The 23301-nt window shown below is 37.8% G+C and overlaps 1 protein-coding gene across 1 annotated transcript; it reads right to left on the bottom strand.

The window, feature by feature from the left end:
* Positions 1-5698: 5698 nt before the first annotated feature.
* On the bottom strand, positions 5699-23301 carry clspn (claspin). Its single transcript, XM_030146549.1, has 24 exons — positions 23103-23301; positions 21579-21693; positions 20639-21060; positions 19743-19889; positions 19231-19287; positions 18954-19026; positions 18746-18848; positions 17524-18110; positions 16842-17030; positions 16432-16592; positions 16123-16319; positions 15139-15191; positions 14809-14996; positions 13350-13875; positions 12569-12602; positions 12387-12480; positions 12157-12299; positions 11900-12061; positions 11645-11766; positions 9949-10076; positions 9650-9770; positions 8763-8839; positions 7525-7683; positions 5699-6181 (listed from the first exon to the last, which is right to left on the bottom strand). The coding sequence occupies exons 1-24, from the start codon at positions 23127-23129 to the stop codon at positions 6059-6061; spliced, it is 4008 nt and encodes a 1335-aa protein (XP_030002409.1). The 5' UTR covers positions 23130-23301; the 3' UTR covers positions 5699-6058.

Genomic DNA, 23301 nt, shown 5'->3' with positions numbered 1-23301 from the left:
CAAAATAAATCTTAAGATAGCTTTGCAGCACCTGGAGGGTTCAAATTCAAACTTTATGAACTATTATAGTCCACAAATACACAAATAAATGTACCAAAGACTAATAAAAGTGAGTTTAGCAAAATATGACCCCTTTAACCCTTTAAGCCAGGGGTCTCAAACATGCGGCCCGGGGGCCAAATGCAGCCCCCCCAAAGGTTCCAATGCGGCCCGTGGGATGAATTTGTAAAGTACAAAAATTCCACAGTCAAGGCTGTGGAACTCATTTTAGTTCAGGTTCCACATACAGACCAATATGATCTACAGTCAAATGATAACAGCAGAATAACCTACAAAAAATAATGACTCCATATGTTCTTTTCGGTTTGATGTGAAAAAATATTACACTATGCCTATAAATAATGAAAACTTCAATTTTTTTTGTTTTAGTGCAAAAAATAACATTAAATCATGAAAATACTTACATTTACAAACTATCCTGAAACAATAAAATAGGAATAACCTGAACGAATATGAACAACCTGAAATGTCTAAAGAAAATTAAGCACAATTTTAACAATTTTCTGCCTGTTACAAAGTGTTTAGTGTCTTTGTGGCAGATACTTCAGGGTAAAAATAGGGCTGACAAGTCACTCCAAGACCCACAAAAACTGAAGTCAAGGCTGTCATTGAGACTGATGGATGAACAACAGTGTCTTTGTAGATCTGATCCATAATACACATGTATAAATGATAAGTTGAGGCATAATATTGTTAAAATTGCATTTATTTTTCTTAAGAAATTTCAGTTTTTTCAGGTTACTCATGTCTTTTTTGTTTGGATAGTTTATAAAAGTAAGTATTTTCATAATTTAATTGGGTTTTTTGCACTAAAACAAAGACAAAAATTTGGAGTTGTCATTATTTATAGGTTATTATGCTATTATTTTACTGGTCCAGCCCACTGGAGGTCAAATCGGGCTGAATGTGGCCGCTGAAAGAAAATGAGTTTGAGACCCCTGCTTTAAGCAAACACACTGTGGGACTATTTTCCTTATCTCTGCATTGATACTTTTCCTGTAAATCTCAATCTGTGCACTTCTTCCATCTGTTCTTTTGACACATCGTCGTCATAATCAGGTTGAAACTGAGTCTAACAGCATCACTTGTACGTTTAATGCATCTCAAATGTTACCCATGATGCAACACTGAAAGGAAATGTCATGATGTCACGCTTCACAATGGAGGGGCAGCAGCAGGTCTTGTTGCAGGGTGATGTTTCTCCAAACTGGTGGCTGCTTCTGTGACTCTCAGAGCTGAAGGCGTGACAATCGTGTGTCTATGTGTGGCTTTTGAAGGTGTGTGTGTGGTATAAAGAGGCCGTATCAGACAGACTTAACAAGTGTTCGCCATCTCTCTCCACTCTGCTCTCATCCCCTGACATGTCGTCGCTGGCGGCAAAAAAAAAAAAAAAAACCTCATGTCCCCTCCCTTCTTCTTTACACACACACATACACATACATGCATTTCTACCCCCCCCACCCCTCCACCTCTTCCCTCGTTTCTCCTTCAACAACATCCCCATTCAAGTGCATCAGCTCCAGGCGTCCTTCCTCCCTCCTCTGCCTCCCTCCCCTTCCTCCCTCTCCCCATCGTTCACTAGTAGCCTAAGCACATAAAAAATACATCAAACACAGCCGTCTGCCCAAGGCCTCGTCACACGCAAAAATCATCTCTCCCTCCATCTCCCTTTCTTAAAAAAAAAAAAAAAAAAGAAAAGAAAAGAAAAGAAAAAAAGAAGTTACAAAAGACAGCTACAGAGGACACTGATTTAAAGAAAGATAGACTGAACTCTGGAGGACTGGAGGGTCGACGGAAAGGCCTTCGGAGGGAGCACAGATTACTGTGATGTTAACACTTTTCATCCTTTCACACACAAAACGAGTCAAAAAAAAAAAGAAGAAGCATGACTTACCTTGTGCATAATAAGCCCTTGTTTGAATTGCACACAGCCTGCAGGGCCGTGACCCACTTCCCTCAGTTCAGCTCCACATCTGCTCCGGCACCAGTCTCGGCTGTGACAGTGGCCGAGGGCGTCCAGCAGCACCCGTGGGCTACACTGTCAGATCCCCGGTTCAGAGATGCACTGTAAAAACAGACAGAAAAGGAGAGTGAGAGAGACCCCGGTTTACCCCGAGCTCACAGCCAGCACTTTTAAAAAAAATCAGCCAAGACGTGCTAAAGTGAAACCAGCACTGGTCAACTAATTATACACTTTTATTTTTGGCACAGATGAGAGTAGACACGCTCATACAGTACATACGTCATGACACCAGCACACAAACAACACACCCTTGGGTGCTACAGCTCATTTCTCTTCAGTTATTCCACTCTGCCCTCTCTCCTCCTCATAATCTGAATAAAGCCAGATCTGTGTCCTCTAGATATTTAGAAGCCGGGCTCCGATGCCAAAACATGTAACCTTCCTCTGCTTTCAAGTGTGGAGTGAATTGGGAGTTCAGGGGATTTGACCCCACTGCATTGACCTTGTAATTTCCTCTTGGGGTTAAACTAAGTTGTGAAATTCAGTGTTGAGAAGTGGGTGTGGTGTGCAAACAAGGATAAGAAAAGACAAAATTAAAAACCACAAAAGCTGATTTTTTTTTTTTTCTCCTCCAACTTGCAAAGACATTATTACTATTAAACTCCAATTAGAATTGATTTTTGACCCTGCAAACACACCCTTAGGACCTTGAAGTCAAATCTTTATCTGGATTAATTGCATAGTTATGGCTCAAATATAATGATACATGCAGCTCCACACTAAAGCCTAATTATTCCTTGGCCCAGGGCAAGTCAATCAAATTCCACAGAAACAATTTGGAGACTCCCAACTTACAAACAAACAAACCAGTCTGCAGCGTTCTTGAAAAGAGGTAAAAGTGTTTTTTATAGAATAAACACCAGGATTAAGCCAGGCCGCCTGCAGGTGCATCAGCTCGCTGCAGGCCCTGCCCTCCATGGGGTTCATTCCAGACCCTCTCAGCGTTGGCCCTAATGATGTGTAATGGGGCCCCCTGCGCCCATCCTAACCCCGGGACCTTCTCCTAATCATCGCCGCTCCTAATGAGATGAATAGAGATGAAAGGGCACGTTGGAGGACCCCTCTTTTAATACAGGCCTAATATTAGCCACTTACTAAATCATTAGTCTCTAAACAGCCATTATGATTAAACTATGGTGGAAAAAAAAGTAAAAGAAAGAGACAAAGTGTGGAAATTTCCATATGGAGATTCTCAGATTTCTGCCTAAATTTGTAATTAAAAATGCATTCTATTATTTTTAGTGGTCGATGGGATTATATCTATCAAATGTAACCAAAAGCTTTATATTGAATATGTTTTTCCTCAACGGCTAAAATTTGTTTAGAGGTCTTATTTCTGTCTTTGTGCATAAGAAATCAATGTAAGTGAATCCCCAAAGGAACTTTGTGTTGGTAAATGCAAGTTATGCAAATTGACAGGATTTCAGTTCTATTGCAACATGTTGATGGTCATATGAACTATGTTTTCAGCTCAAAAATGTCCAGTTTCATCACAATTAATGCTATATTTTCATGTCACAAATGGCCAAGTTATATTTGAACTGAATTTACCCGAAAAACAAATATTCTGTTCTTTTAGATTCCCCAATTTTTCTTATAAGATTCTATCCTACATATCACATGTTTTATTTTTACAGGTTGCAATATGGAGTATGGTGCTGATCCATCCTGTTTATGTTACACCAATACATACATTAAGAATGTCACACGTCACTTTTTAAATCAACAGTTTTCTAATAATAAGCATTTTTATAAAGAAATAACAATTCTATATTGTTATTTCCTCTTTAGTATGATGATAAACTATACAATAAATAATTATGATCCTAGTTTTTGCACAGGGATCATTAGTGTAAACGGTGACATGGCTGCCGAGCATCAGTATGATGGGATCTGTAACAACCATGTCACATCCGTCCACTGCCACATTTTGTGTTTTTGTGTCAGCTGTTATTGTTTTAGATCCACAATACTAACATTTATGAATAAGAGGAGAATTAGCAATAGTAAGTCTATAAGTTTATTCCTAATAAAGTACTGGTACTGACCAGATCATCATGGGTAATGTCACGTCCGTCCACCAGCAAAAGTTTTCACATACACGTGCTATTCAAAATCCAATATTTCTGGAAATAGAGCTTCCACTGTCAAATAATATCAGTAGTCTGTGCACAAATGGATTAGCATTATTTCAACACAGTTCTATGCATTTCTTACAACTTTTTTTTTTGACAAAAATGGCCACTCACTTGACCCCCTAAGTAAATTTTAGCTGTCAAATACTTTTAAAGAAAATGGAAGAAATTATATTTGTTTCAGTGTCGTAATGCATGTATTTTGGTGTAAATATTCAACTGTAATGTTATTCTGGAATAATCTGGAAAAAGATCAAACAAAGAATTTTTATATTCTGGGCAAAAAAGGCAAACTCTTCTGTTTTTCTACTTCTATTCTACAGGAGTGCAATTAATTCTGTCAGATATAGGCCTAAGGATTTTTCCCATGAATTTCAAAATTGCTCCACCAATTCAAATCTAAGGCTGCAGAACAACACCTTAAGAAACTTTAAATTTAAACCAGTCGGTTATAATAACACTAACTCTGACCAACAGCAGGTTTCTGACAAGTAAAAAACTGTTAACATCAAACCAGACACTGTTTAGTAACACAGTGTCGAGAGGTATCAAGCACTTTGTAAGACTGACTTTTGGACACGACACTGTTTTTGACCAAGCTGTTAAGTAAATCTAGTTGTATATATGTGGTAAATTTAGGTAGGAATACAGTGAACAGAGTGAATGATCTGCATTTTGTGAACTGGTAAACCATTAAGTAAAAAGAATGAGGTTCAGTTATAGGATTAAAGATTTAGAGCTTTATTTACTTTGACAAACATAAATGAAAAGATTAATAAGTAGCAAAGTGTTTTAAGGCTGAAGAACATTTATGATTTATTTATTCTGACTTTAAGACATTGACTTTAAGGCCTTGATAAGGTTTAATAAAAGCTCTACTTTGTGCATCAGTTATTCTTAAATTAATTATGGAACTTAATTTCAGATCAAATGTAGTTTAAACATTGTCCTGTGACTCTAATATGGTAAATATGGATCTTAATGTTCAGTTTTTTTTCAGTGATGCAGGAAACATCTCTGACTAAATTTACAGTATCTTGACCAGATGATGCAGTCCAAAACACTTTAAGTTGTAAAATTTACGCTGATAATTATTTTGGAAAGGTGACTTTAGAAATGGAATTACACATTTCTAAAAATATAGCATAATAAAATATATTTCAACTTTGTAATTTGATTACTTTTCTAGCAAATGTATAGATAATTATAAAATTTTGAACTGTCATATAATAATTTAAACAAACTTTTCTGGTCTTAAGTCATTTATGTTGGTTTTTGTCCATCAACCCTCACATGTAGAGCTGTTATATTGCACTTAAAAGTTTTTTTTTTTTTTTTTTTTCAGAAAACGTTGAGTTTGTAATCTCAAACACATTTAATAACATTTACATTCCAAATCAATTACATAAGTCTAGTTCTATTCATCTTTACCCAGTCTGACAAAGAAGACAAGAGTCAGTAGTTTTAAAATACACTTTTATTTACAAGGTTAAACAAATTTAAATCGTACAAATACAATTATACAAAACTCCCTAACCATTAAACAGCAAATCAATTTTATTTACATAAGACATTCACAAATGGACACATCAAGCAGTTAAGCTGAAGTCAAGTACAACGAGACAGTGAAGGCATCGTATGGAGCAGAAACTGTAAGTAGTAAGATTCAAGTTCAACTGTAAATGTGTTCTTGAGGTTGGCAGTGAAAGGCAATGTAAACATAAATGACCATTTTATTAGTTCCTTTATCCCTGAAATGTTGGGTATGGCCTGTGATTTGTGGCCCCGCTCAGTGGCATAATGGGTAACGGATGATGGAGTCAGTGAATGTACCAGTGTGTCAGTGGTCGAGGAAGCTGAAGATGCTCCTCTGGGGTCCTTTTGTTGGTACAGCAGGTTTGCTCTCCCTGCAGACCCTTTTAGATGCTGGGTTCACAGCCTCCACCGGCCCCCTCTTCTTCATCTAAACATCAGACAGAACTCAGGTTAAAGTATTTTCCCAAAAATAATCTTGAAACCTTGAATCTGTAAATAAATCCCAACAAAAGACAAGATATCACGCCAGCAAGAAACTATATAGGTTGTGAATTAGCGCATTTATTGTAAGTGTAAAGTGCATTTATTGGAAAACTACCCAGCAACACTGTTTTCTTTCTTTTCTGCCATCTTTATTTAACAGCATCTATCTAATCTGATGTAAGCAGTGTGGACTTTGGCTCCACCTAGTGTCAGAAATGCAAATGACACCATTCAATAAATCAACTTGTCACATTCTTCACATTGAGCTCTCATCTCTTTGGAAAGTATTTTGTTTTTTTTAACTCATTTTAGAACACTATGATCTTCCCAAAGAGACACAAACAGCAAGTTTTTTTTTTTTTTTCTGTTTAACAGTGTTGTGAAATCAAAGCTGGATAAATGTCAGGACAGTTATTTACACCATTTATCAGGATGATAAAACCCATGATTAATGAGCCAATGAATTCACATCATCTCTAACATGCATTTGTGAAATAATGTTACCTTAAACCTGACATATTTCATGTTATCATGCACTTTAAATGTCTGCATCAACTGATATTTTCACCAATTGCTATAGATGATTGCTGTTTTTGTTCATACCCCGTGTTATTCAGTCAACAGCATCTTGGAGAACATTAAAACTGAGTAAAAGTGTTGCTTAACTTCACTCTTGCTGTGGGCAACTGGTCACATTGAGGTGATCTTATCTACTTTAACACGGTCCGGATTAGAAAAAAAAAGAGGTCTGTTCTTTTTTGTTTCGCTGTACTTTATTTCTGTCTTAAATCACAAGCCGCAGGACAGTTTGCCATCCATGTAGAACTGTAATGAAAATATCTTTATATCAAATTTATTTTTTCTGCTAATGTCAATAGAGCTGCACAATAAATGTAACTGCAATATCAGTCGGTAATATTCAAAATGAACGAAGCTTTTATATTTATTTTATTACCGTATTTGAGGTTGAAAAATGAAATATTTCAAAGTTATTAATACTCTGTACTTAGATCACAATATCATCCACAATAACTTTTTCTCTGTACGGTCGAAATGTTTTTTGAGCTATAAATGGAATAATTTGACTGAAACATGATGAAAAGCATCAAAGCTGATATTGTTCTTAAAACTTTTTGAAAAACACGCACAAATTTGCTTTTCATAAGTGAAAACAACTCAAAAGTCCACTTCCTCTTGCATTTGCAGCAGTAGAGCACATTGTATTGAATGGATCAGTTGGTAGTGGCATGAATCCCCCTTACGTACGGATATTTCTGTCCCTCTCACCTGTTTCTGAGGAGCATCTGAGTTTGAGTCCTTCTCAGGAGACAACGTCTGAAACAAGAATCCTCGGCTGTTCCTGGGAGCCAGAGGATTTCCCTCTGAGATCGAAGCCAGCTTCTGAAGGACGGACTGAGGCTGACTCAGGAGTGAACCTCTCCTCACCTGTAACCAGTCCATAAAAACATACATGTCAGCTTCACTGGTATAGAATATAGAGAGATTCAATGTTATCACTCAATAAATATCAACGTATGACCACATGTTGCTACTGCTGGATTTGTTTTCCAGTTTGGGAAACAGAACTATACAACCAACAGTATCTAACACACACACACACATACACATATGTATTTGTTCAGCAACCACAAAAGACCTTTTGTCCTTCAAAAACTCAGAATTTGACAGTTCACAAACACACCATAGATGATCACAAATGATGGCAGCAAGTGTCTTATTACAATACAACAATACTACTGGCTAAATTTATTTTTTCTTTTGTGTCAATCTTAACATTGTCACAAATTTCAGTGACTATATTAAATTCAACAGAATTACAACCCATATCATAGCTGTATGACAAATAAAGCCCAGTTAAATAGTTTTACTGCTGACTGAAGGCGACCGTCTGCAACCCATTAAATAACAATTCAGCAGAATTAAGATCTGCCAGAGGCGCATATGTGATCTGATATAAACCAGAGGGTCTACTCAGAACACAAAGGTCAAAAGGTAGGCTATAACTTTATGCAAACATCAGGGGCTTATACAGATCATAGTACTGTTAGAGGACTACAGGAAAAACTCTGCTCATAAAGTCACAGGGCCACGTTACAGAGCCCTTGCTGCCTTCAGGGGTTATTAGGACTTTAGGGCTTTACTACAGACAAAACCCAATGCTCAACTTGAAGAAATCACAGGTTGCAGCCAGTCATCCCCTCAAATTACATCAAACTCATTCCATATGACATAAACAGTTGTGGTTGGTCCAAATTGTTTGGAATTGGCCAGAAAAATCTGCCAGAGTGAATGTTAATCTTAGGTAGATACATCTGGTTTGCAGGCTACTTCAAGAATATATCTGGTATATATGGTTATAGGAATTAATTATTAATAATCAGCATTAAAAAAAGTTTAAAAGCCTTATATCAAATTTTCTCTGACATAATGAAACATAGTATTTCCCTTACAAATGAAAACAAAACAACAGTGTGAAAAGTGAGTTATGAATATCAGTGATGTACCTGTGAGGGCTGCACTGGTTTCTGGAAGGGATTCACAGACGATGACTTCTTCTCTGGTTGTGGAACCACGGGAGGTTCTGGCATGAACAATGAAAATATTAAGACTATTGTATAGACACCAAAACCCTCCAGAATATCAGTCTTTACTTGAATTGTTTGTTCCTTAAACTAAAAATGTAAATATTGAACTATTTCAAGTATAATATCCTGCTACAGAAGCCACTCGATCATTTACTTTGTAGTACATGAAGTGCCCAGGAACAACTCATCAATTTAACATGTAGTAACAATAACACTAGAGCCAATCAAATAAGAACACATCAAATGTCAGGAAATGAACTCCAAATCAACTTGCCATTTTGCAACGAGACTGGCAACAGGGGCTGGGACACAAGCCAGTAGTTTTTTATGTAATCTGTGTACAAGTAGCTGTGCTTTATCTCTACAACACTAATGCACACCAGGGCTGGGTTACAGCCTTCTCATCTCACACTGTTAACTAGAAGTAATAGTATGTATCTCAGGACATCTCAAAGATTATGTTTCTCACTGATAAAAATCTGTAAACTTCTTTCCCTTCCTTTTGCTGTAATGTCATATTCACTTTAGAACAAAAAAAGCCTTTCCTCTCCAACACTTGGTGGATAAGATCCTGCATTGAAGCTCATTTTACTCTTTAAGCCATAACTGGCCTGTTTTTTTTAAATCACGTTGTGGTTTTAGCTGCTCCCACCTCGAAAGGCTTTAAAATATAAGTAACTGAAGTTTTATTTTGATCTGATTGTTTCCTATTTGTGTGCAAATGAGGATTATTATGACATAATCAGACAAAAACACATCTGTGTTCATGAGACTTGTCTTGTGAGGCTTCTGTTTAAAAAAACAACCTTTCCTCTGTAGAGTCTTGGCAGTTAGTTTCTTGGCCAGCTTCATGAAACGACTATCTTCCTCTCCAATCTTCTCATCGTCTGCGTCCAAATCTTCCCCTTTCTTAGCTTTCTGTTCAGACTGGAGTGAGACAAGAAGAAAGGAATGAAGGCGAGATACAGACAAGGGGGTGGTCTCAACTTTTGTTTATCTTAGTGTGTTTACTGGTAAGATTTCTGTTGACCGATAACAGTATCTGCTCCACATGTGGTTTTAGCTTTTACCAGAATAACACACACTTCCAAAGGCTGCGTCCTACCTGTTCTCTGAGCCACTGCTCCTTCTCCAGTCTCTCCTTCCTCCTCTGGACTTCAGTCTGATCGATGTCATCCTCCTCCTCCTCTTCCTCACCTTCTGCTCCTGTTCTGTCCGTGTTAAAACCATCATCTGGAGGAGAAACACAAAAAAGAAGTTCTTGTAAAAGCTCAGAGGAAAAAACCATCAATGTTAAGTTAAAGTTCAATAGAAATAAATGCAACTTAATTAAATTGCAGTATTGCAGTTATGATGCTACTGTTATCTGTATCATGCTGTGCTGTCACATATAGTAGCTGTATTTCTATAAATGTATTTAATTTGTTTTTTTTTTTATTATTCACACCGGAAAATGCTTATAAAAAATGTAAAAAAAAAAAAAAAAAATAATAAATGAATTTGAACAACTGAATTTCACAAAAAAAAGTTTTGTTAACTTGAACTTAATTTGAAACAGTCTAAATGCACAGAGTAAATGGAAACACATTTTCAAATAAATTCTCTCAGAACTACCATTTAGTGTTTCATTTGTTACAATATGATATTTAGGTGTTTGGTGCATCTTCCCAGATAGTCTGGTAGTCAACCACAACAACTGAATTCACAGCTTCTTCTGTCCAGTTTAGTAAAACCATGTGCAGTATAGCCTGCAGCACCACCTGCTGGCAGCAATGCAGCATAAATCATTCACCCAAAACCAGTTCACAACTAGAAGCACTCGGAGAGCGCAGACCACCGCCAAGGCTGATCAGTGGGCCCCCCCGTGGGCCCCCCCACCCCCGATCACCACCAAAATTTAATAATTTCTTCCTTATCCCATTTCCAACAAACCCTGAAAATTTCATCCAAATCTGTCCATAACTTTTTGAGTTATGTTGCACACTAACGGACAGACAAACAAACAAACCCTGGCAAAAATATAACCTCCTTGGTGGAGGTAAAAATACAACCAATGGCCCTGTTCTACAAAGAATCAATAACAACTTGAATTTGCGAGGTTGTCCAGTTCTGTCACTATGTTACAGTCCTGTGGTCTTGATGCAAGAGATCAATCTCCCAGTAGAAGTGGGTGGTACTTTCATGAAGGATAACTCAAAGTCCATATATGACCTCTTATCAGTGCTCAGTAGTAACTATATTGATATCTGTAACCATTTCCAGATTTCCATGCTATACGACATCAAAATATGGACCATTATAAGTAAAGGTCAATTTTTAATATTTTAAAGATATTGTCAAAAATCTAAATTTGTCAAAACTGTGAACGTTTGTACACATTGTCCCAAGAAAGCTACATATAAAATTTGAAAGGAGTCTGACCAGTAGTTTCATCAGAGAAGATGTTTGAAGAAATTGCTAACGAAGATGACACCAGACACAGTGCCTTCTCAATAGTTCCGAAAAAAAAAAGTTCACACACGACATCGTACTGAAAAACAGCTAATGACCATTGTTTGGCTCCCCCAACACTAAGCTGCCAATATAAATTTCAGGTTCATAAATCTTCCAATCCAGAAGTCCTCAATTACATAACAAATGTCTACAGTGGGTTTCAGCAGGCAACTGTAAGGATTTCGCTTCCATTGACGTGCATCTCTTCAGTCTTTTGTGTGTGTGTGTACTGTTCTTGAATTAAAACTCAATATTAATTACCAGGATTTGGCATTTACAGATATTAAATCCTCATCTTGTAATCATACCTATGTTTTTCCAGCGGAAGCGGCGAGCTCGTCCTGGGCCATCAGAGTGCAGGTCACCATCAGCCAGATAACGCTCCTGGTACAACCTTAAACGACGCTTGTCATCATCCAGGACCTGCTTCCTGTAACACAATTCAACAGATTTATACTTTCATCCTTTCTGGACTAACACTGAGTTTTCATAGGCTTCTTCTTAGGACGACACCAGCAGAACTGTATTAAGTCATTTCAGTTTAAATATCAGCTGTTACTCACATGTGGATCTTGTTGACTTGGTCCTGCAGCTCTTCATCAGATGGAAGCTCTTCCAGAAGGTCTTCTTCCTCGTACTCGCTCCCTCCGGCATCGTCGTCATCGTCACTGCCCACGTCGCTGCCTGACAGCTCAGCCTCGGAGTCCACGTAGTCGGTCAAACGCCTGTTCAGAGGAGGTTAGAAAAGTGTCAGACCTGTGCGACAGGGTAGATGTTACAACCCAGGTCTTGAAGTTGAATTTTTTGATTATATACTCACATTTTCTTCTTTTTCTTTGTTCTGTGAGGTGCGAACACACCCTGCATTTCCTCCTCTTCCACATCATTGTTGTCTTCTTCCTCCTCAGCCTCCTCTTCCTCATTTTCACTTCCACTATTATCATCCTCATCCCCCTCCCCCTCCTACAATGCACACATTCATGCAGTAAAATGTTAAATAATGCACCCAAACCATATGACAGTGAGGTTTAAGTTTGTTTACACACTTACTTGTGCGTTTTGACTGTCTTCATCTGATAGAAATTGAAACTCATACTGATCCTCCTCCTCTTCTTGTTGCTCTTTTTCATTTGGCTCCTTTTCACTATATGAAAAAAATATCACATTAACATTAAAACTTACAAAAAAAGTACTGTATTTACAGATATGTACAGTAGGTGTTTGCTCTGTACCTGTTCTTTACGGGTGAAGCCGTATGAGGAGAACCTGAAATTGGCAGGAAAGGACACAAATGTTATAAGTTTAATAAAACAAAAAGGATGAACATTCAAGAGGGGCCGAAAAATATTTTTTAAACTACACTAAGTCCAACTTGAACATTTCCCAGTCTCTTCGAAAACTAGTGTTTCCCAATCACAGCTTACACATGCATGTTTTGTTTCACCTTATTGTGCTATAGTTATGCTGTTCCCCTGAAGTGAAAATGTTACTTGACTTACTGACAAGACTCAGACTAGTTAAAAAAACAACCTAGAAAGTCTTAATCCATCTATAGTGACAGCTTAATAGACAGACTTCAAATGTCTGAGGGTCAGGGGGGAAAAAAAAATCTATCCAGGAATAAAATTAATTGAGAAACATGACACATTTAATTGCTTGTTTTTTCTGGTCCAAAAGTTATATAATATTGTAATTAAAATATTAATGATTAATAGAATTCAGTACAAAAGAATTTAAATTCAAAGGCAGAGGAGGAATAATTACTGTGAGCAAACTGTCCTGTACTTCACACAATGAATAAAAGAGAAGCCAATAAAGAAAAGCAGGGCAGCCCCCACCCCTCTGAAATGCAGTGAATCTAGTGGAAACACTGAAGTTTCACATTTCATTTCTTACAATAACATGTTTTCCTTAAGCATTCTTATGTCCAGTATTACTTTGAATAATGTCTGATCAGTGAGGGCACATTTGTTTTTTATTAATCTGATACAAAGACTGCACACACTCCCTTACCTGGGCTTGGAAATTTGCCTGAGCACAGTGCCAGAAGCTGATCCATGGAACTGTCAGTATCTTCATCCTTCCTCTTCTCTGGTTCAGACTGCTCTCCGCTAGCCTGTGTTGGTGGAAATGCTCCAGAACACAGACCCAGCAACTCATCCTCTTGTGTAGCTCCGAGGCCTCCAGCTTCATTCGAGTTGCTCTTTGCCGTCCCGAAAGTACCAGAGCACAACCCTAACAGCTCTCCCATGTTCGCATCCATGGCATTTTCATCCAGGCTGTCCAGGATCAGCTGCCTCTTGTGGGAGGGGGGTGCACCAGGCCGAGGACCCACGTTGAGGAAGCCATCTGCGTCGAGTAACTGGGAATGGCCGTCATCTTCCAGAGAAAAGCGGCCTTGTGATTCTCCCCCCAAACCAGGCCCAGAAGCAACTCCCCCCAGGGGCCCTGAATCTGTATCAGGGGATGGAGGGGCGTAAAGGTCTTGGGAGTCCTCGACGGGGAGGCATAAAGATGGCTCCGACAATTTGCCTGAGCTCTGTTGGATGGAATTATAACAACATTAAAACCACAGATTACAGAGACAAGAAAAAGATTAATCAACCTGGTTTCCAGCTGTAACAGGTCCTAAAATATGATGTTATCTTCTGCTGAGAGCAAATACAGCCAAACCATGTAATAAAAAAAATAAAGGATAATTTCCAAATGTGTATGGCTTTCATCAAGGTGCAAACTAACAGAACAGAGGTATATTTTGTGTTATGAGTATGCTTCATTTATCCCTACTATGGCACCATTTTTGTCACTGGCAGGCAAAGAATTAAATAGAGCAGTGGCTACTGGCAAAATAAAGGCTTTAAAAGGACAATCCACCTTAGAATTTTATACATGTTTCAGCCAGAATGCAGGTTTTATAATATATTAACAGGACTTACTTTATTACATTTGTCAGTGTATGAGTTGCTATATGTACACAGATGGATTCACATACAGTCGTGGAAAAATTTTTTTAGACCACCCTTGTTCTCTTCAATTTCTTGTTCATTTTAATGCCTGGTAAACGTACATTTATTTGGACAAATATAATGATAACAACAAAAATAGCTCGTAAGAGTTTAATTTTAGAGCTGATATCTATGAATTTTCCATGTTTTCTTGATAATAACCAAAATCACTTCAGTTCTTATATCAACATCTATGGAATTGTACTGGCAAAAACAGTGCTTTTAGGCATTCCATGTTTCCTTTTCTATCTGTTTTAGTCACATGATACACACAGGAGTTAGTACTTGATTGCATAACCATTGTTTTGGATGACTTTTGATGGTCTAATATTTTTTTCTGCAACTGTATATGCATTGCTGTATAACTGCTCTGTGTAATCAAATAAATACGTAAGCATGAAATTACTGTTATTCATGCGTTTAGTAAAAAATGCTCTAGCTGTTAACCAAAAAGACTTTCTGCTCACTTTAGATGCAGATCCAAGGAAGCTGGGCCTGAAGAGGCAGGGGGAAGGGGAGCGAAATATAGAGTTGGCCACGCCCCGTCCTGTTGAGTGCTGATTGTTGATTGGCTGGTAAGAGGTGATCATAGATCCTGCAAGTTCAAAGCTGCTGTTGTGGCTGTTGTCCTTTATTAGAGACAGAGAGTCATCCTCTAGATAGGAGAGAAGGATACCATGAATAAAAAACATTCTTGTCACTTTTAAGGATTTTTCTGCGCAAGAGAACAAAGAGTTTAAAGTGTTTTAGGTGTGTAAAGATGAAAAAATTTTAAAAAGGACCCATATTGTTCTCACCCATCTTATTACTGCTGTCTTGTCCAGAGGGACCTGGCCTCCTTAGACCATCACTGTCAAGCAGAATAACAGAACTTAAGTCCAACATCCAATACAACACACAGAAAGAACAGTGTATAAAATAGGAGTTCAACAATACATGCACTTTTACAGAGAACATGTAGTATACAATGTTTGAAGGTTCACGACCATAATGCAGAACCCAACGTTACAAATTGCATCTAGAAACTCTAAGCCGTAAACCAATGCCAAGTTAGTGTCATGTGAAACCAAGTTTAGCTCAAGCTGATTGGAGTGCGAGTCATTATGAGGAGAACAAACGACATACAGGAGTTAGCAGACCTGCCTGCTTCTTTCAGATTAACTGTATGGGAAAAAAATCCATGTCCTAGTGAAGTACGCCATTTATTTTATTTATTTTTTACAATTCTATTAATTTTGTATGTTTTACAACTAAAAATAAGTCTCTAAAACTTAAAACGAATCTACAATTATTACAGTTCACTTTGACTTGTGTTTTAGGGTAGAAAGTACAGACAACACATTTTATTTTTGTCTGTAAATTCATTTTTTTGTGTAGATGCATAAGTATGTGTATATTTGGAATATTATTGTCGCTTTTGTCTGATATTTACTGTGTTTAGTGCAACAATAATGCATAAGTTGCACTCTTATTTTTCCCTGTCTTTGTTCTTTTCTCCTCATTTCCAAACATGCTGTCTCTGTACACCAACATGTATCCTTTTCACTATATGTAAAAAATTATGACTTGAGAATGTATGTTCACATGTTACAGGCTTCTACCAATAAAATTAAGACTATAACAAGATGGAATATACTGCAAATTGTGCTGCTGTTCATCTAAAATAAATGAACTGCATCCATTTGTTTTGTAAACTGCTGTGACCATCTGTCAGCACAGTGATTTATAGATCTGTTACACAAAAGGAAAGATCCACAACTCAAACATCCACATTCTCTTACCCAGTGCGAGAACAGGAGTTTCCTGGAAAGAGCATCAGAGTACCATCAGTGTTAACAAGGTCAGGGGATGGTGAAGGACCGTTAAGGGCCACAGGAGAAGGACTCCTCATACTCTGGGCTACACTGCCTTCTTCCTCATCTTCAAGTTGCTTTTCTTCTTCTTCACCATCATCTCCTCTGAGTAAGTCATCTACACCCTGAGAAAGTAGCAGCATTACGAAAGGAAAAAATAGATGAAATGATGCAGAAGTCATTTCCATTTAATTACATTTTCACAATCATTGAATAGGGACAAACGCATCCTCTCACCTCCTCCTCCTCCGAGTCATCTGTCATTTCTTCCTCCTCCTCTTCTTCTCCACAGTCTTCGTTGTCAAGTCGATTCAGCTCAGCCTTGCGTGCCCTCTCCTCTTTTCTCCGCTGGGCCATGGCGAGCTGCAGACGCTGTTTCAGAGTCAGCAGCTTCTCTCCTACACAAGGGGGGACAGAGGAGGTTGTTCATGTCAGGAAGCAAAGTCAATTCCAGTGTTAATATACATGCATTCCTGTCCAAATCTGGCTCTATGAACAACAGCCCCGCAGGCAGAACAGGCCTCCTCCTGTGTTTAATCATGTGTAACACATACCTGTCAAAAAACTGTGATTCGCAGAAATATTAAAGAAACTAAAAGCATCCTTGTATTCTCTGTGTGCACATCACTGTTCAGTCTGTGACCTACCAGGTTTAGTGGCCACAGGCTCATCCACACCATCTTTAACAGTGACAGTGACTGACTCCGTACGCAGCTCTTCCTGTCCAGAAGGGGTGCTGTCTTTGCGGATGATGTTGAGCTGCATCGAATGCTCTCTTTGAGGATGTGCAGGTGCCTGGACGTGACGAAGGTAACGCTCCTTCAGGGCCTCCAACCCTGTATAGTGTTTTATAATTTAGTTATTGTCATGATAAATACTAAGGAAAAAAATTAAACTATGTGTACAAGATACACTTTTGTGAACTGAACACTAAAAAAATAACTTACAAAACTGACTGACACCACATTGTATCTTGTTTAAAATTATGCAAAATAAATTGAAAGAGATAATGTTATTAGTTTTCAATTTTGGGTGGATATAACTTACATTTTTCTGGTTAATGACACAAATATACTGACATTTTTTAAAGCCATCTTTGGTGGATGGTTCATCCGTTCTAAATGAATAACATTTCTTAAATAGTAATGCTTTGTTGAGTTGTTAAAATTACACAGTATTTTTTTCTATCTCATTTTAATACAGCATGCTAATCTTGAAAATGACTGAAATTAAAAATAAAAATGCAAAAAGGAAATAAAATCAACCTTTTATATATTGTTATTCTTGGTCACTATTTTTTTAGCTAAATTATAAAAAACAGTTACATACCAGGGTTTAGCTGTGGGGGCTCGAGCTGGACGAAGGCTCCATCATCAGCACACAATTTAGCAACAGGTGGGGGGTTTAATCCAAGCTCTTTCAGTCGAGCAAATTTGTCCTTCTTAAGTTTTGTGGGTTTTTCTGCTGAAGGCTCTGCAGTCACCGGATCAGTGCTCCCACACTCGGAGGCTGAAGGCTCAGCAGCAGTCCCAGCTCCAAGCTCTCCTCGCTGGGCTCCAGATTCAGACTCTTTGGTTTGATTTTCCTCAGCTGCTGCAGTAGACACCTCTTCCCCAGAGGCAGGTTTAACATCTGTTGTGACAGACTCCTGCAGACTCTCAGACAGGTAAAGCATCGGCCCGGAGTCCTGGTCAGGATCTGAACTGGCAGTTGCTTCTCTGGCCGGGCTGAGGCTCTCCTGCTGTGGGGACGAGGTGGCAGTGGGTTGGGGTAACGGCTGCATCTGGATGGACGCCTGGTCCAAAGGGGGGGAAGAGTCCTGGTCTGTTGATGTCTGTGGGGGCTCACATGGAGGGTTTGCAGGAGGTGGAGGAGCTGATGGCACCTCCAACATCATGGCTGAGTACTTTGTAGATCTAAAAGAGAAATCAGACCGGTATTACTATTTACAGGTTAAAACAGCAGGTTTATTTGGTCTTTTTGCTTCACAGTGCTATATCATTGACACTGGCACATGCTCCCTCTTTTTCACAGCTTTAATCTTCTTATCCTGATTTACATTCCTTTGCATGCATTATAAAGACTACAAACAGCTTCTTCTAAAGGATAAAAAGACAACTGCTGAAATATACGACCTTCAGTGTGTTTTGTAGCAGTTGACAGGAATAAAAATCTGCGTCTCTTATCAAAACAGCAGCTGCTACTGAAACAGAAGGGGCCTTCAAAACGTATCAAATGTTGTTGGAACCACTTAGTAATTCAGGTTAGGTTTTCAGGTAGTTTTAATTTAGGGTCTTTTGATAGTCTTAGATGTCTTGTACTTTGTAAACATTACTGTATCATATGTAGGTTTTAAGTCTAGATGATGCATTAATGATTATATATGATAAATATCATCCATTTAGTGTCATGGCCCCTATTGTGAAGTTCTATTAATCTTACAAAGACATCTCATTAGACAGATCTCTTTAATATCCTTCATTACTATACTTATTGTGTTTCTTTTGTAAAAGAAACGGAGAGAATATGAAGTGAATTTTGTTGGACTTACTTTAACAGTGCCATGGCGGGACCCCCAGGCCTGGTTCTCTTCTTAAAGAACTGGTCAAGGGTCTTAGGTTCAGGGATGTGGTAGGGCAGACCAAGTGTAGACTCTACAAAAATCAAATATCCAAAATTTAGCCATAATGACACAGATCAGTATAAGCAAAATACAACACACAGATTAAAAAAAATACCAACATGTCATACAAACTGACCTCTGATCAGCCTCTGAGACTCGCTGTGGAGTTGCTTCATGGCCTCTTTACTGGCACGTGCAGCTTTTCTCTCCTGTAACATCCCACATGCACAAAGTTTAACTTTTTTTTTTTAGTTAAAAAATATTTAATAAGTAAAGTTTATTTATATAGCACTTTACACAGGAAGAATTCACAAGGTGCTTTATGGTCAAATCAGAAGTAAAATACATAAACAAAGACACACAGCTACATAAAATTTAGTATTAATTGCATTAAGCATTTAGGTAAAGCTTACAACACGCTGGGGTTTCTCCAGCACCTCTTCTTCTTCTTCTTCATTCATGAGAGGTTCCTGTAGCAACATTAAACACAGGTCAACCTAACAAATTCACTACAAAATCAAAATATAACTTAAATAGACCAAAGTTTGTCATTTTAAATATTTAATATCGATGTTATATTCTGTTTAATAATTTTGTTATTATCCCCTCCAATCAAAAAAAATGTTCATTATAAACATAAAAAAGTTAGTGTTTTTTTAAAAGTCTTTAAGCCCTTTATCACATTATCTTTGAATGAACACAGATGCCAGCAAAGAAAATTCTGAAGAAACTTCTAATATACCAAAACAGATAAATATCTGCCACTGCCGTCAGTGAAAATACATCTTGTATGATACAGACACTGGCCTATATCAGAAAATATCGATGCCAATGACATATCCATGCATACCTATTTATATATGCTTCATAAGAAAGATGACATTAAATATGCAACAATAATTGTAAAAAGCTTTTTTTCTTCTACCTTATGTTTTTTCATCTTGTTCTTCACCGCAGCTCGGATGGCCTCCAGAGACTCTTCCTCATCCTCATCATCCAGACCAGTGTCAAACAGTTCTGTATCACCCAGCAGACACCCGCTATCATTCAGAGCATGACGCTGAGGTGTTTCCTAAGTAAAAAAAAAACAAAACAAAACAGACTTTCATTTCAGGTAATATTCCACAGGTTAACCAGTACACCATTCAGTTAATGGAGGATTTTAACCCTTTCATGCATGAATTATGAGAACCTTAATCAAGATTTTTTTTTTCCTGGGTGTTTTTATTCCTTTTAAGGCATGAAAAACAACGTTACTGAAATTTGATTTTTTATGAACCTGTTTCTCATGGATTAACAAAAATATCCACTTAGATGGACACCATGCGTTTAATTTTTGAAGCAAAGAAACATGCATTTACTGTCATACTGTGTGAAAACTATGAAATAAATGGTTTTTTTAATGTCACTAATCTGATGTTTTCTCACATTTTAACATACTGTAATAGTAGTTATTACTCACTCAAATAATATGCAAAAAACAACAAAACACAACAACTTTGAAAAAAAAAAACAAAAAAACAGTCTAATAACAATTAGCAATTGATTTACAGTCACATACGTTGCTACAGATCAGGTTTATCAAGAGCTGCAAAGTTACAGGAATGGTCTGAATGTCAGTGTATTATGGGATGGTGCATAAGTGTCCACTGTGTTGGTCGAGAGACAAGTAAAACAACAAAACCCATGAATATACAAGAGAACAGCTGGAGAATAACTGTCCACTGGAGTGACCACTATGCATGAAAGGGTTAATGTTGTTTACATCACAAATTTTTGGAAATCTTACATGGACTGGAAGACAGACCAAGCTCCACTGACCTCATTCACTTCAGAAAACCTGTCTCTCTTCTTCAGTTTTTCCACCACTTTGCTGTGCTTCTCCTTTTTCTCGCGACGTCTCTGACTTTTGTCTCTCTTCTTTGTATCCTTCTTTAATTTTGCCTCATTCTTCATGTCCTCTTGCTCCTTCTCTTCAACATCTCCTTGTTCGGGCTCACTCTCATCACTGTCAGTTGGAGCACGGCTTATTCTCTTGCTCCTCTGCACTCCTTTCTCTTTCTTGCCAGCTCTCTCACCCACTTCTACAGTCTCCATATCTTCTTCACTGGAAGCAGATAAGACCAGTGCTTCAGCCATGTGAGTGCTGTTCTCTGCAGCTGCATCCTCTTCTTCGCTGTCGCTGTCTCTGATGGCGTTACGTCGTGGCTTTCTGTGAGCTGTAATGTCTTCATCATCGGAATCTGGAGACAAAAGGAATTCATAAACTCACTTATACTTGCACAAGTTGTGAGCATTTCAAACAAAAACGTTATTCAGAAAGCTTTTTATCATTATTTTTATTAGTACAATTGTTTTCTTCTGGAAGGAGTTCCTACAACAAATTTGACAGCTCTAGCAGTCTTTAGCTTTGCAGGTAATGCCACTCTACAAAGAGAAGAAACCTGTAGAGTGGCATTTAATCTCTACACCATGCACATTTTTGACTATGTTTGGTGGTAAAGTGTTCTTGGGGTTGTTAAAAACAAATTTTAGGCTCATTACTGTCACCACCAAGCAACATGTTACTTATTAACAGGTGCTAGTAAAAAAAATAAGCGAAAATATGGGTGCATAAAGTAAACCATAAAAAATGTATGCATGTTTGAAAATTATGACCCATCACTTGAACACACAGTAAATGAATGGATCCCTCCTGTCAAGCTGAATCGGCTCTGTACTGTCCCACATTAGATCAAGTTCTATCATTGTGGCACTTCACCTGGAAGCTCATCTCTGTTGTTGGTTTCTGTCACCATCTCCTCTGCTGGAGATCCCATCCCACTGTCCGAGTCGCTCTCTGTAGCTGTTTGGACTGTGGCAGGGAGTCGGTCAGCCTGGACACGATGACAAAATACACAATTCAGCCCATGTATACAAACTCTTTATGCATCCCCTGTGATAAATTCAGGTGTACAGCAGCTTGTATTAGACACTGAACAAAATATGCATTTCATGCAGCATGTACGGTGCATGATTAAAAACACAATTTCTTGATTTTACAATAGTCCATAAATCATAACTAGAGAGCTTCAGTCCAGTGAGGCTGTACTGGTATCTACCACAGGAAAATGTGTTGTGCACGCTGATGGCAGTAGGAATAATTGATCACTTTTTTCCACAATAAATCAGGTAGTTTATTTTCTATGTACCAAAACATGCAGACAGGACTGCAAACAATAATTTTCATTGCAGATTGAGATGAGGCACAAAGAAACCAGAGGGTATTCACATTAAAGAAGATGGAATCATATTATTCAAACCAATTGTTGGTATCAAAATAGTTGTCAAGTAATAATCATTTCTGCTACTGTAAATATGGCCACTGCAATCTATAAGCTACTTATGTCAGATAACCTCAGCTGTTTCATATATTCTTTGTAATAAACCCCTAATTACAGGTGGGCAATGGTGATTACTGCAAAATAGTTTTACATCATGATAATTATCATTAGAAGCAAAATAACTCTTTTATCTGAAGGTTTATTTCGTTTACTACGGCTAGGGAAGGGAATGTAATATTGCCAGACCTTACCCCTAATGTAATTTAAGCACAAGCAAACTCCCGTGGGTTTAAAACATACAACTGTAGTGTTTATTTTAATCTGAATGTTTCAGAATGGGTTAAAAATGTCACATTTGGGCTGCATTTCTGCCATTTTAGGCACTGACTATTCAGTAAACTAAGTAGTATTAGCTCACGGGATTTCATTTTAAAGTGTAAGCTTGGTTTTGTTCGTTGAAATTAGTGTCATTTCCAAAAAAAGGCCATGCATTTTAAACCTAAAGTAAGCTTCTATTGATAACAGGAATACAAATGCCTTTTCATTTACATTGGCGGCTCCATGCCATAAACTAAACAATGACCATAGACATTAGCAAGAGATTTGCTGCTTTAAACTTATGCCATTCAGATCAATGTAGGATTAAATTAAAACTCGAGCACTGTGTGTTAATATATGGAAGTTTACAGTGGTCATAAAGTAAAAAAAAAAATACTCGAATAATCATGCCTGTATTCATACAGACCAGGCCAAGCAGATAACCTCCATTATGGCAGCATAGCAAGCTAGTTCACACAGCTAAAGCTAACAATACAAGCAACAAGTACATAAGTCATACTGTTAATGTCATTGATCATGCTAGTCTTCGTAAAACAACTGACAACAATACAGGACTGATAGTTAATTTAACAAAAAAAGCCAAAACTACAAGAAAAGTATAAAAAGTAAAAACGTTTGTTCACCTGTTGTTGAGAAATCACCAGGCTCATCTTTATTCAGCCCGATAATTTCCGGATTTTGTAAAAGAAGCCAACTCAGACAGCGTTTCACCAAACACAGGAGAAGTCGAAAAGTAAACGTCTGGTTGGTAAAAAGCTATTTTAATCCTTTAAGGCGCATTTAGATAGCGTTTAGCCGGGCTCCAGATTTTCCTCCCGCCTC

This window comes from Sphaeramia orbicularis, chromosome 11 (assembly GCF_902148855.1).
Source record: "Sphaeramia orbicularis chromosome 11, fSphaOr1.1, whole genome shotgun sequence".
NCBI classification, from domain to species: domain Eukaryota; kingdom Metazoa; phylum Chordata; class Actinopteri; order Kurtiformes; family Apogonidae; genus Sphaeramia; species Sphaeramia orbicularis.
The sequence above is the reverse complement of the archived record's forward strand: the minus strand, read 5'-3'. Positions and strand labels throughout refer to the sequence as shown.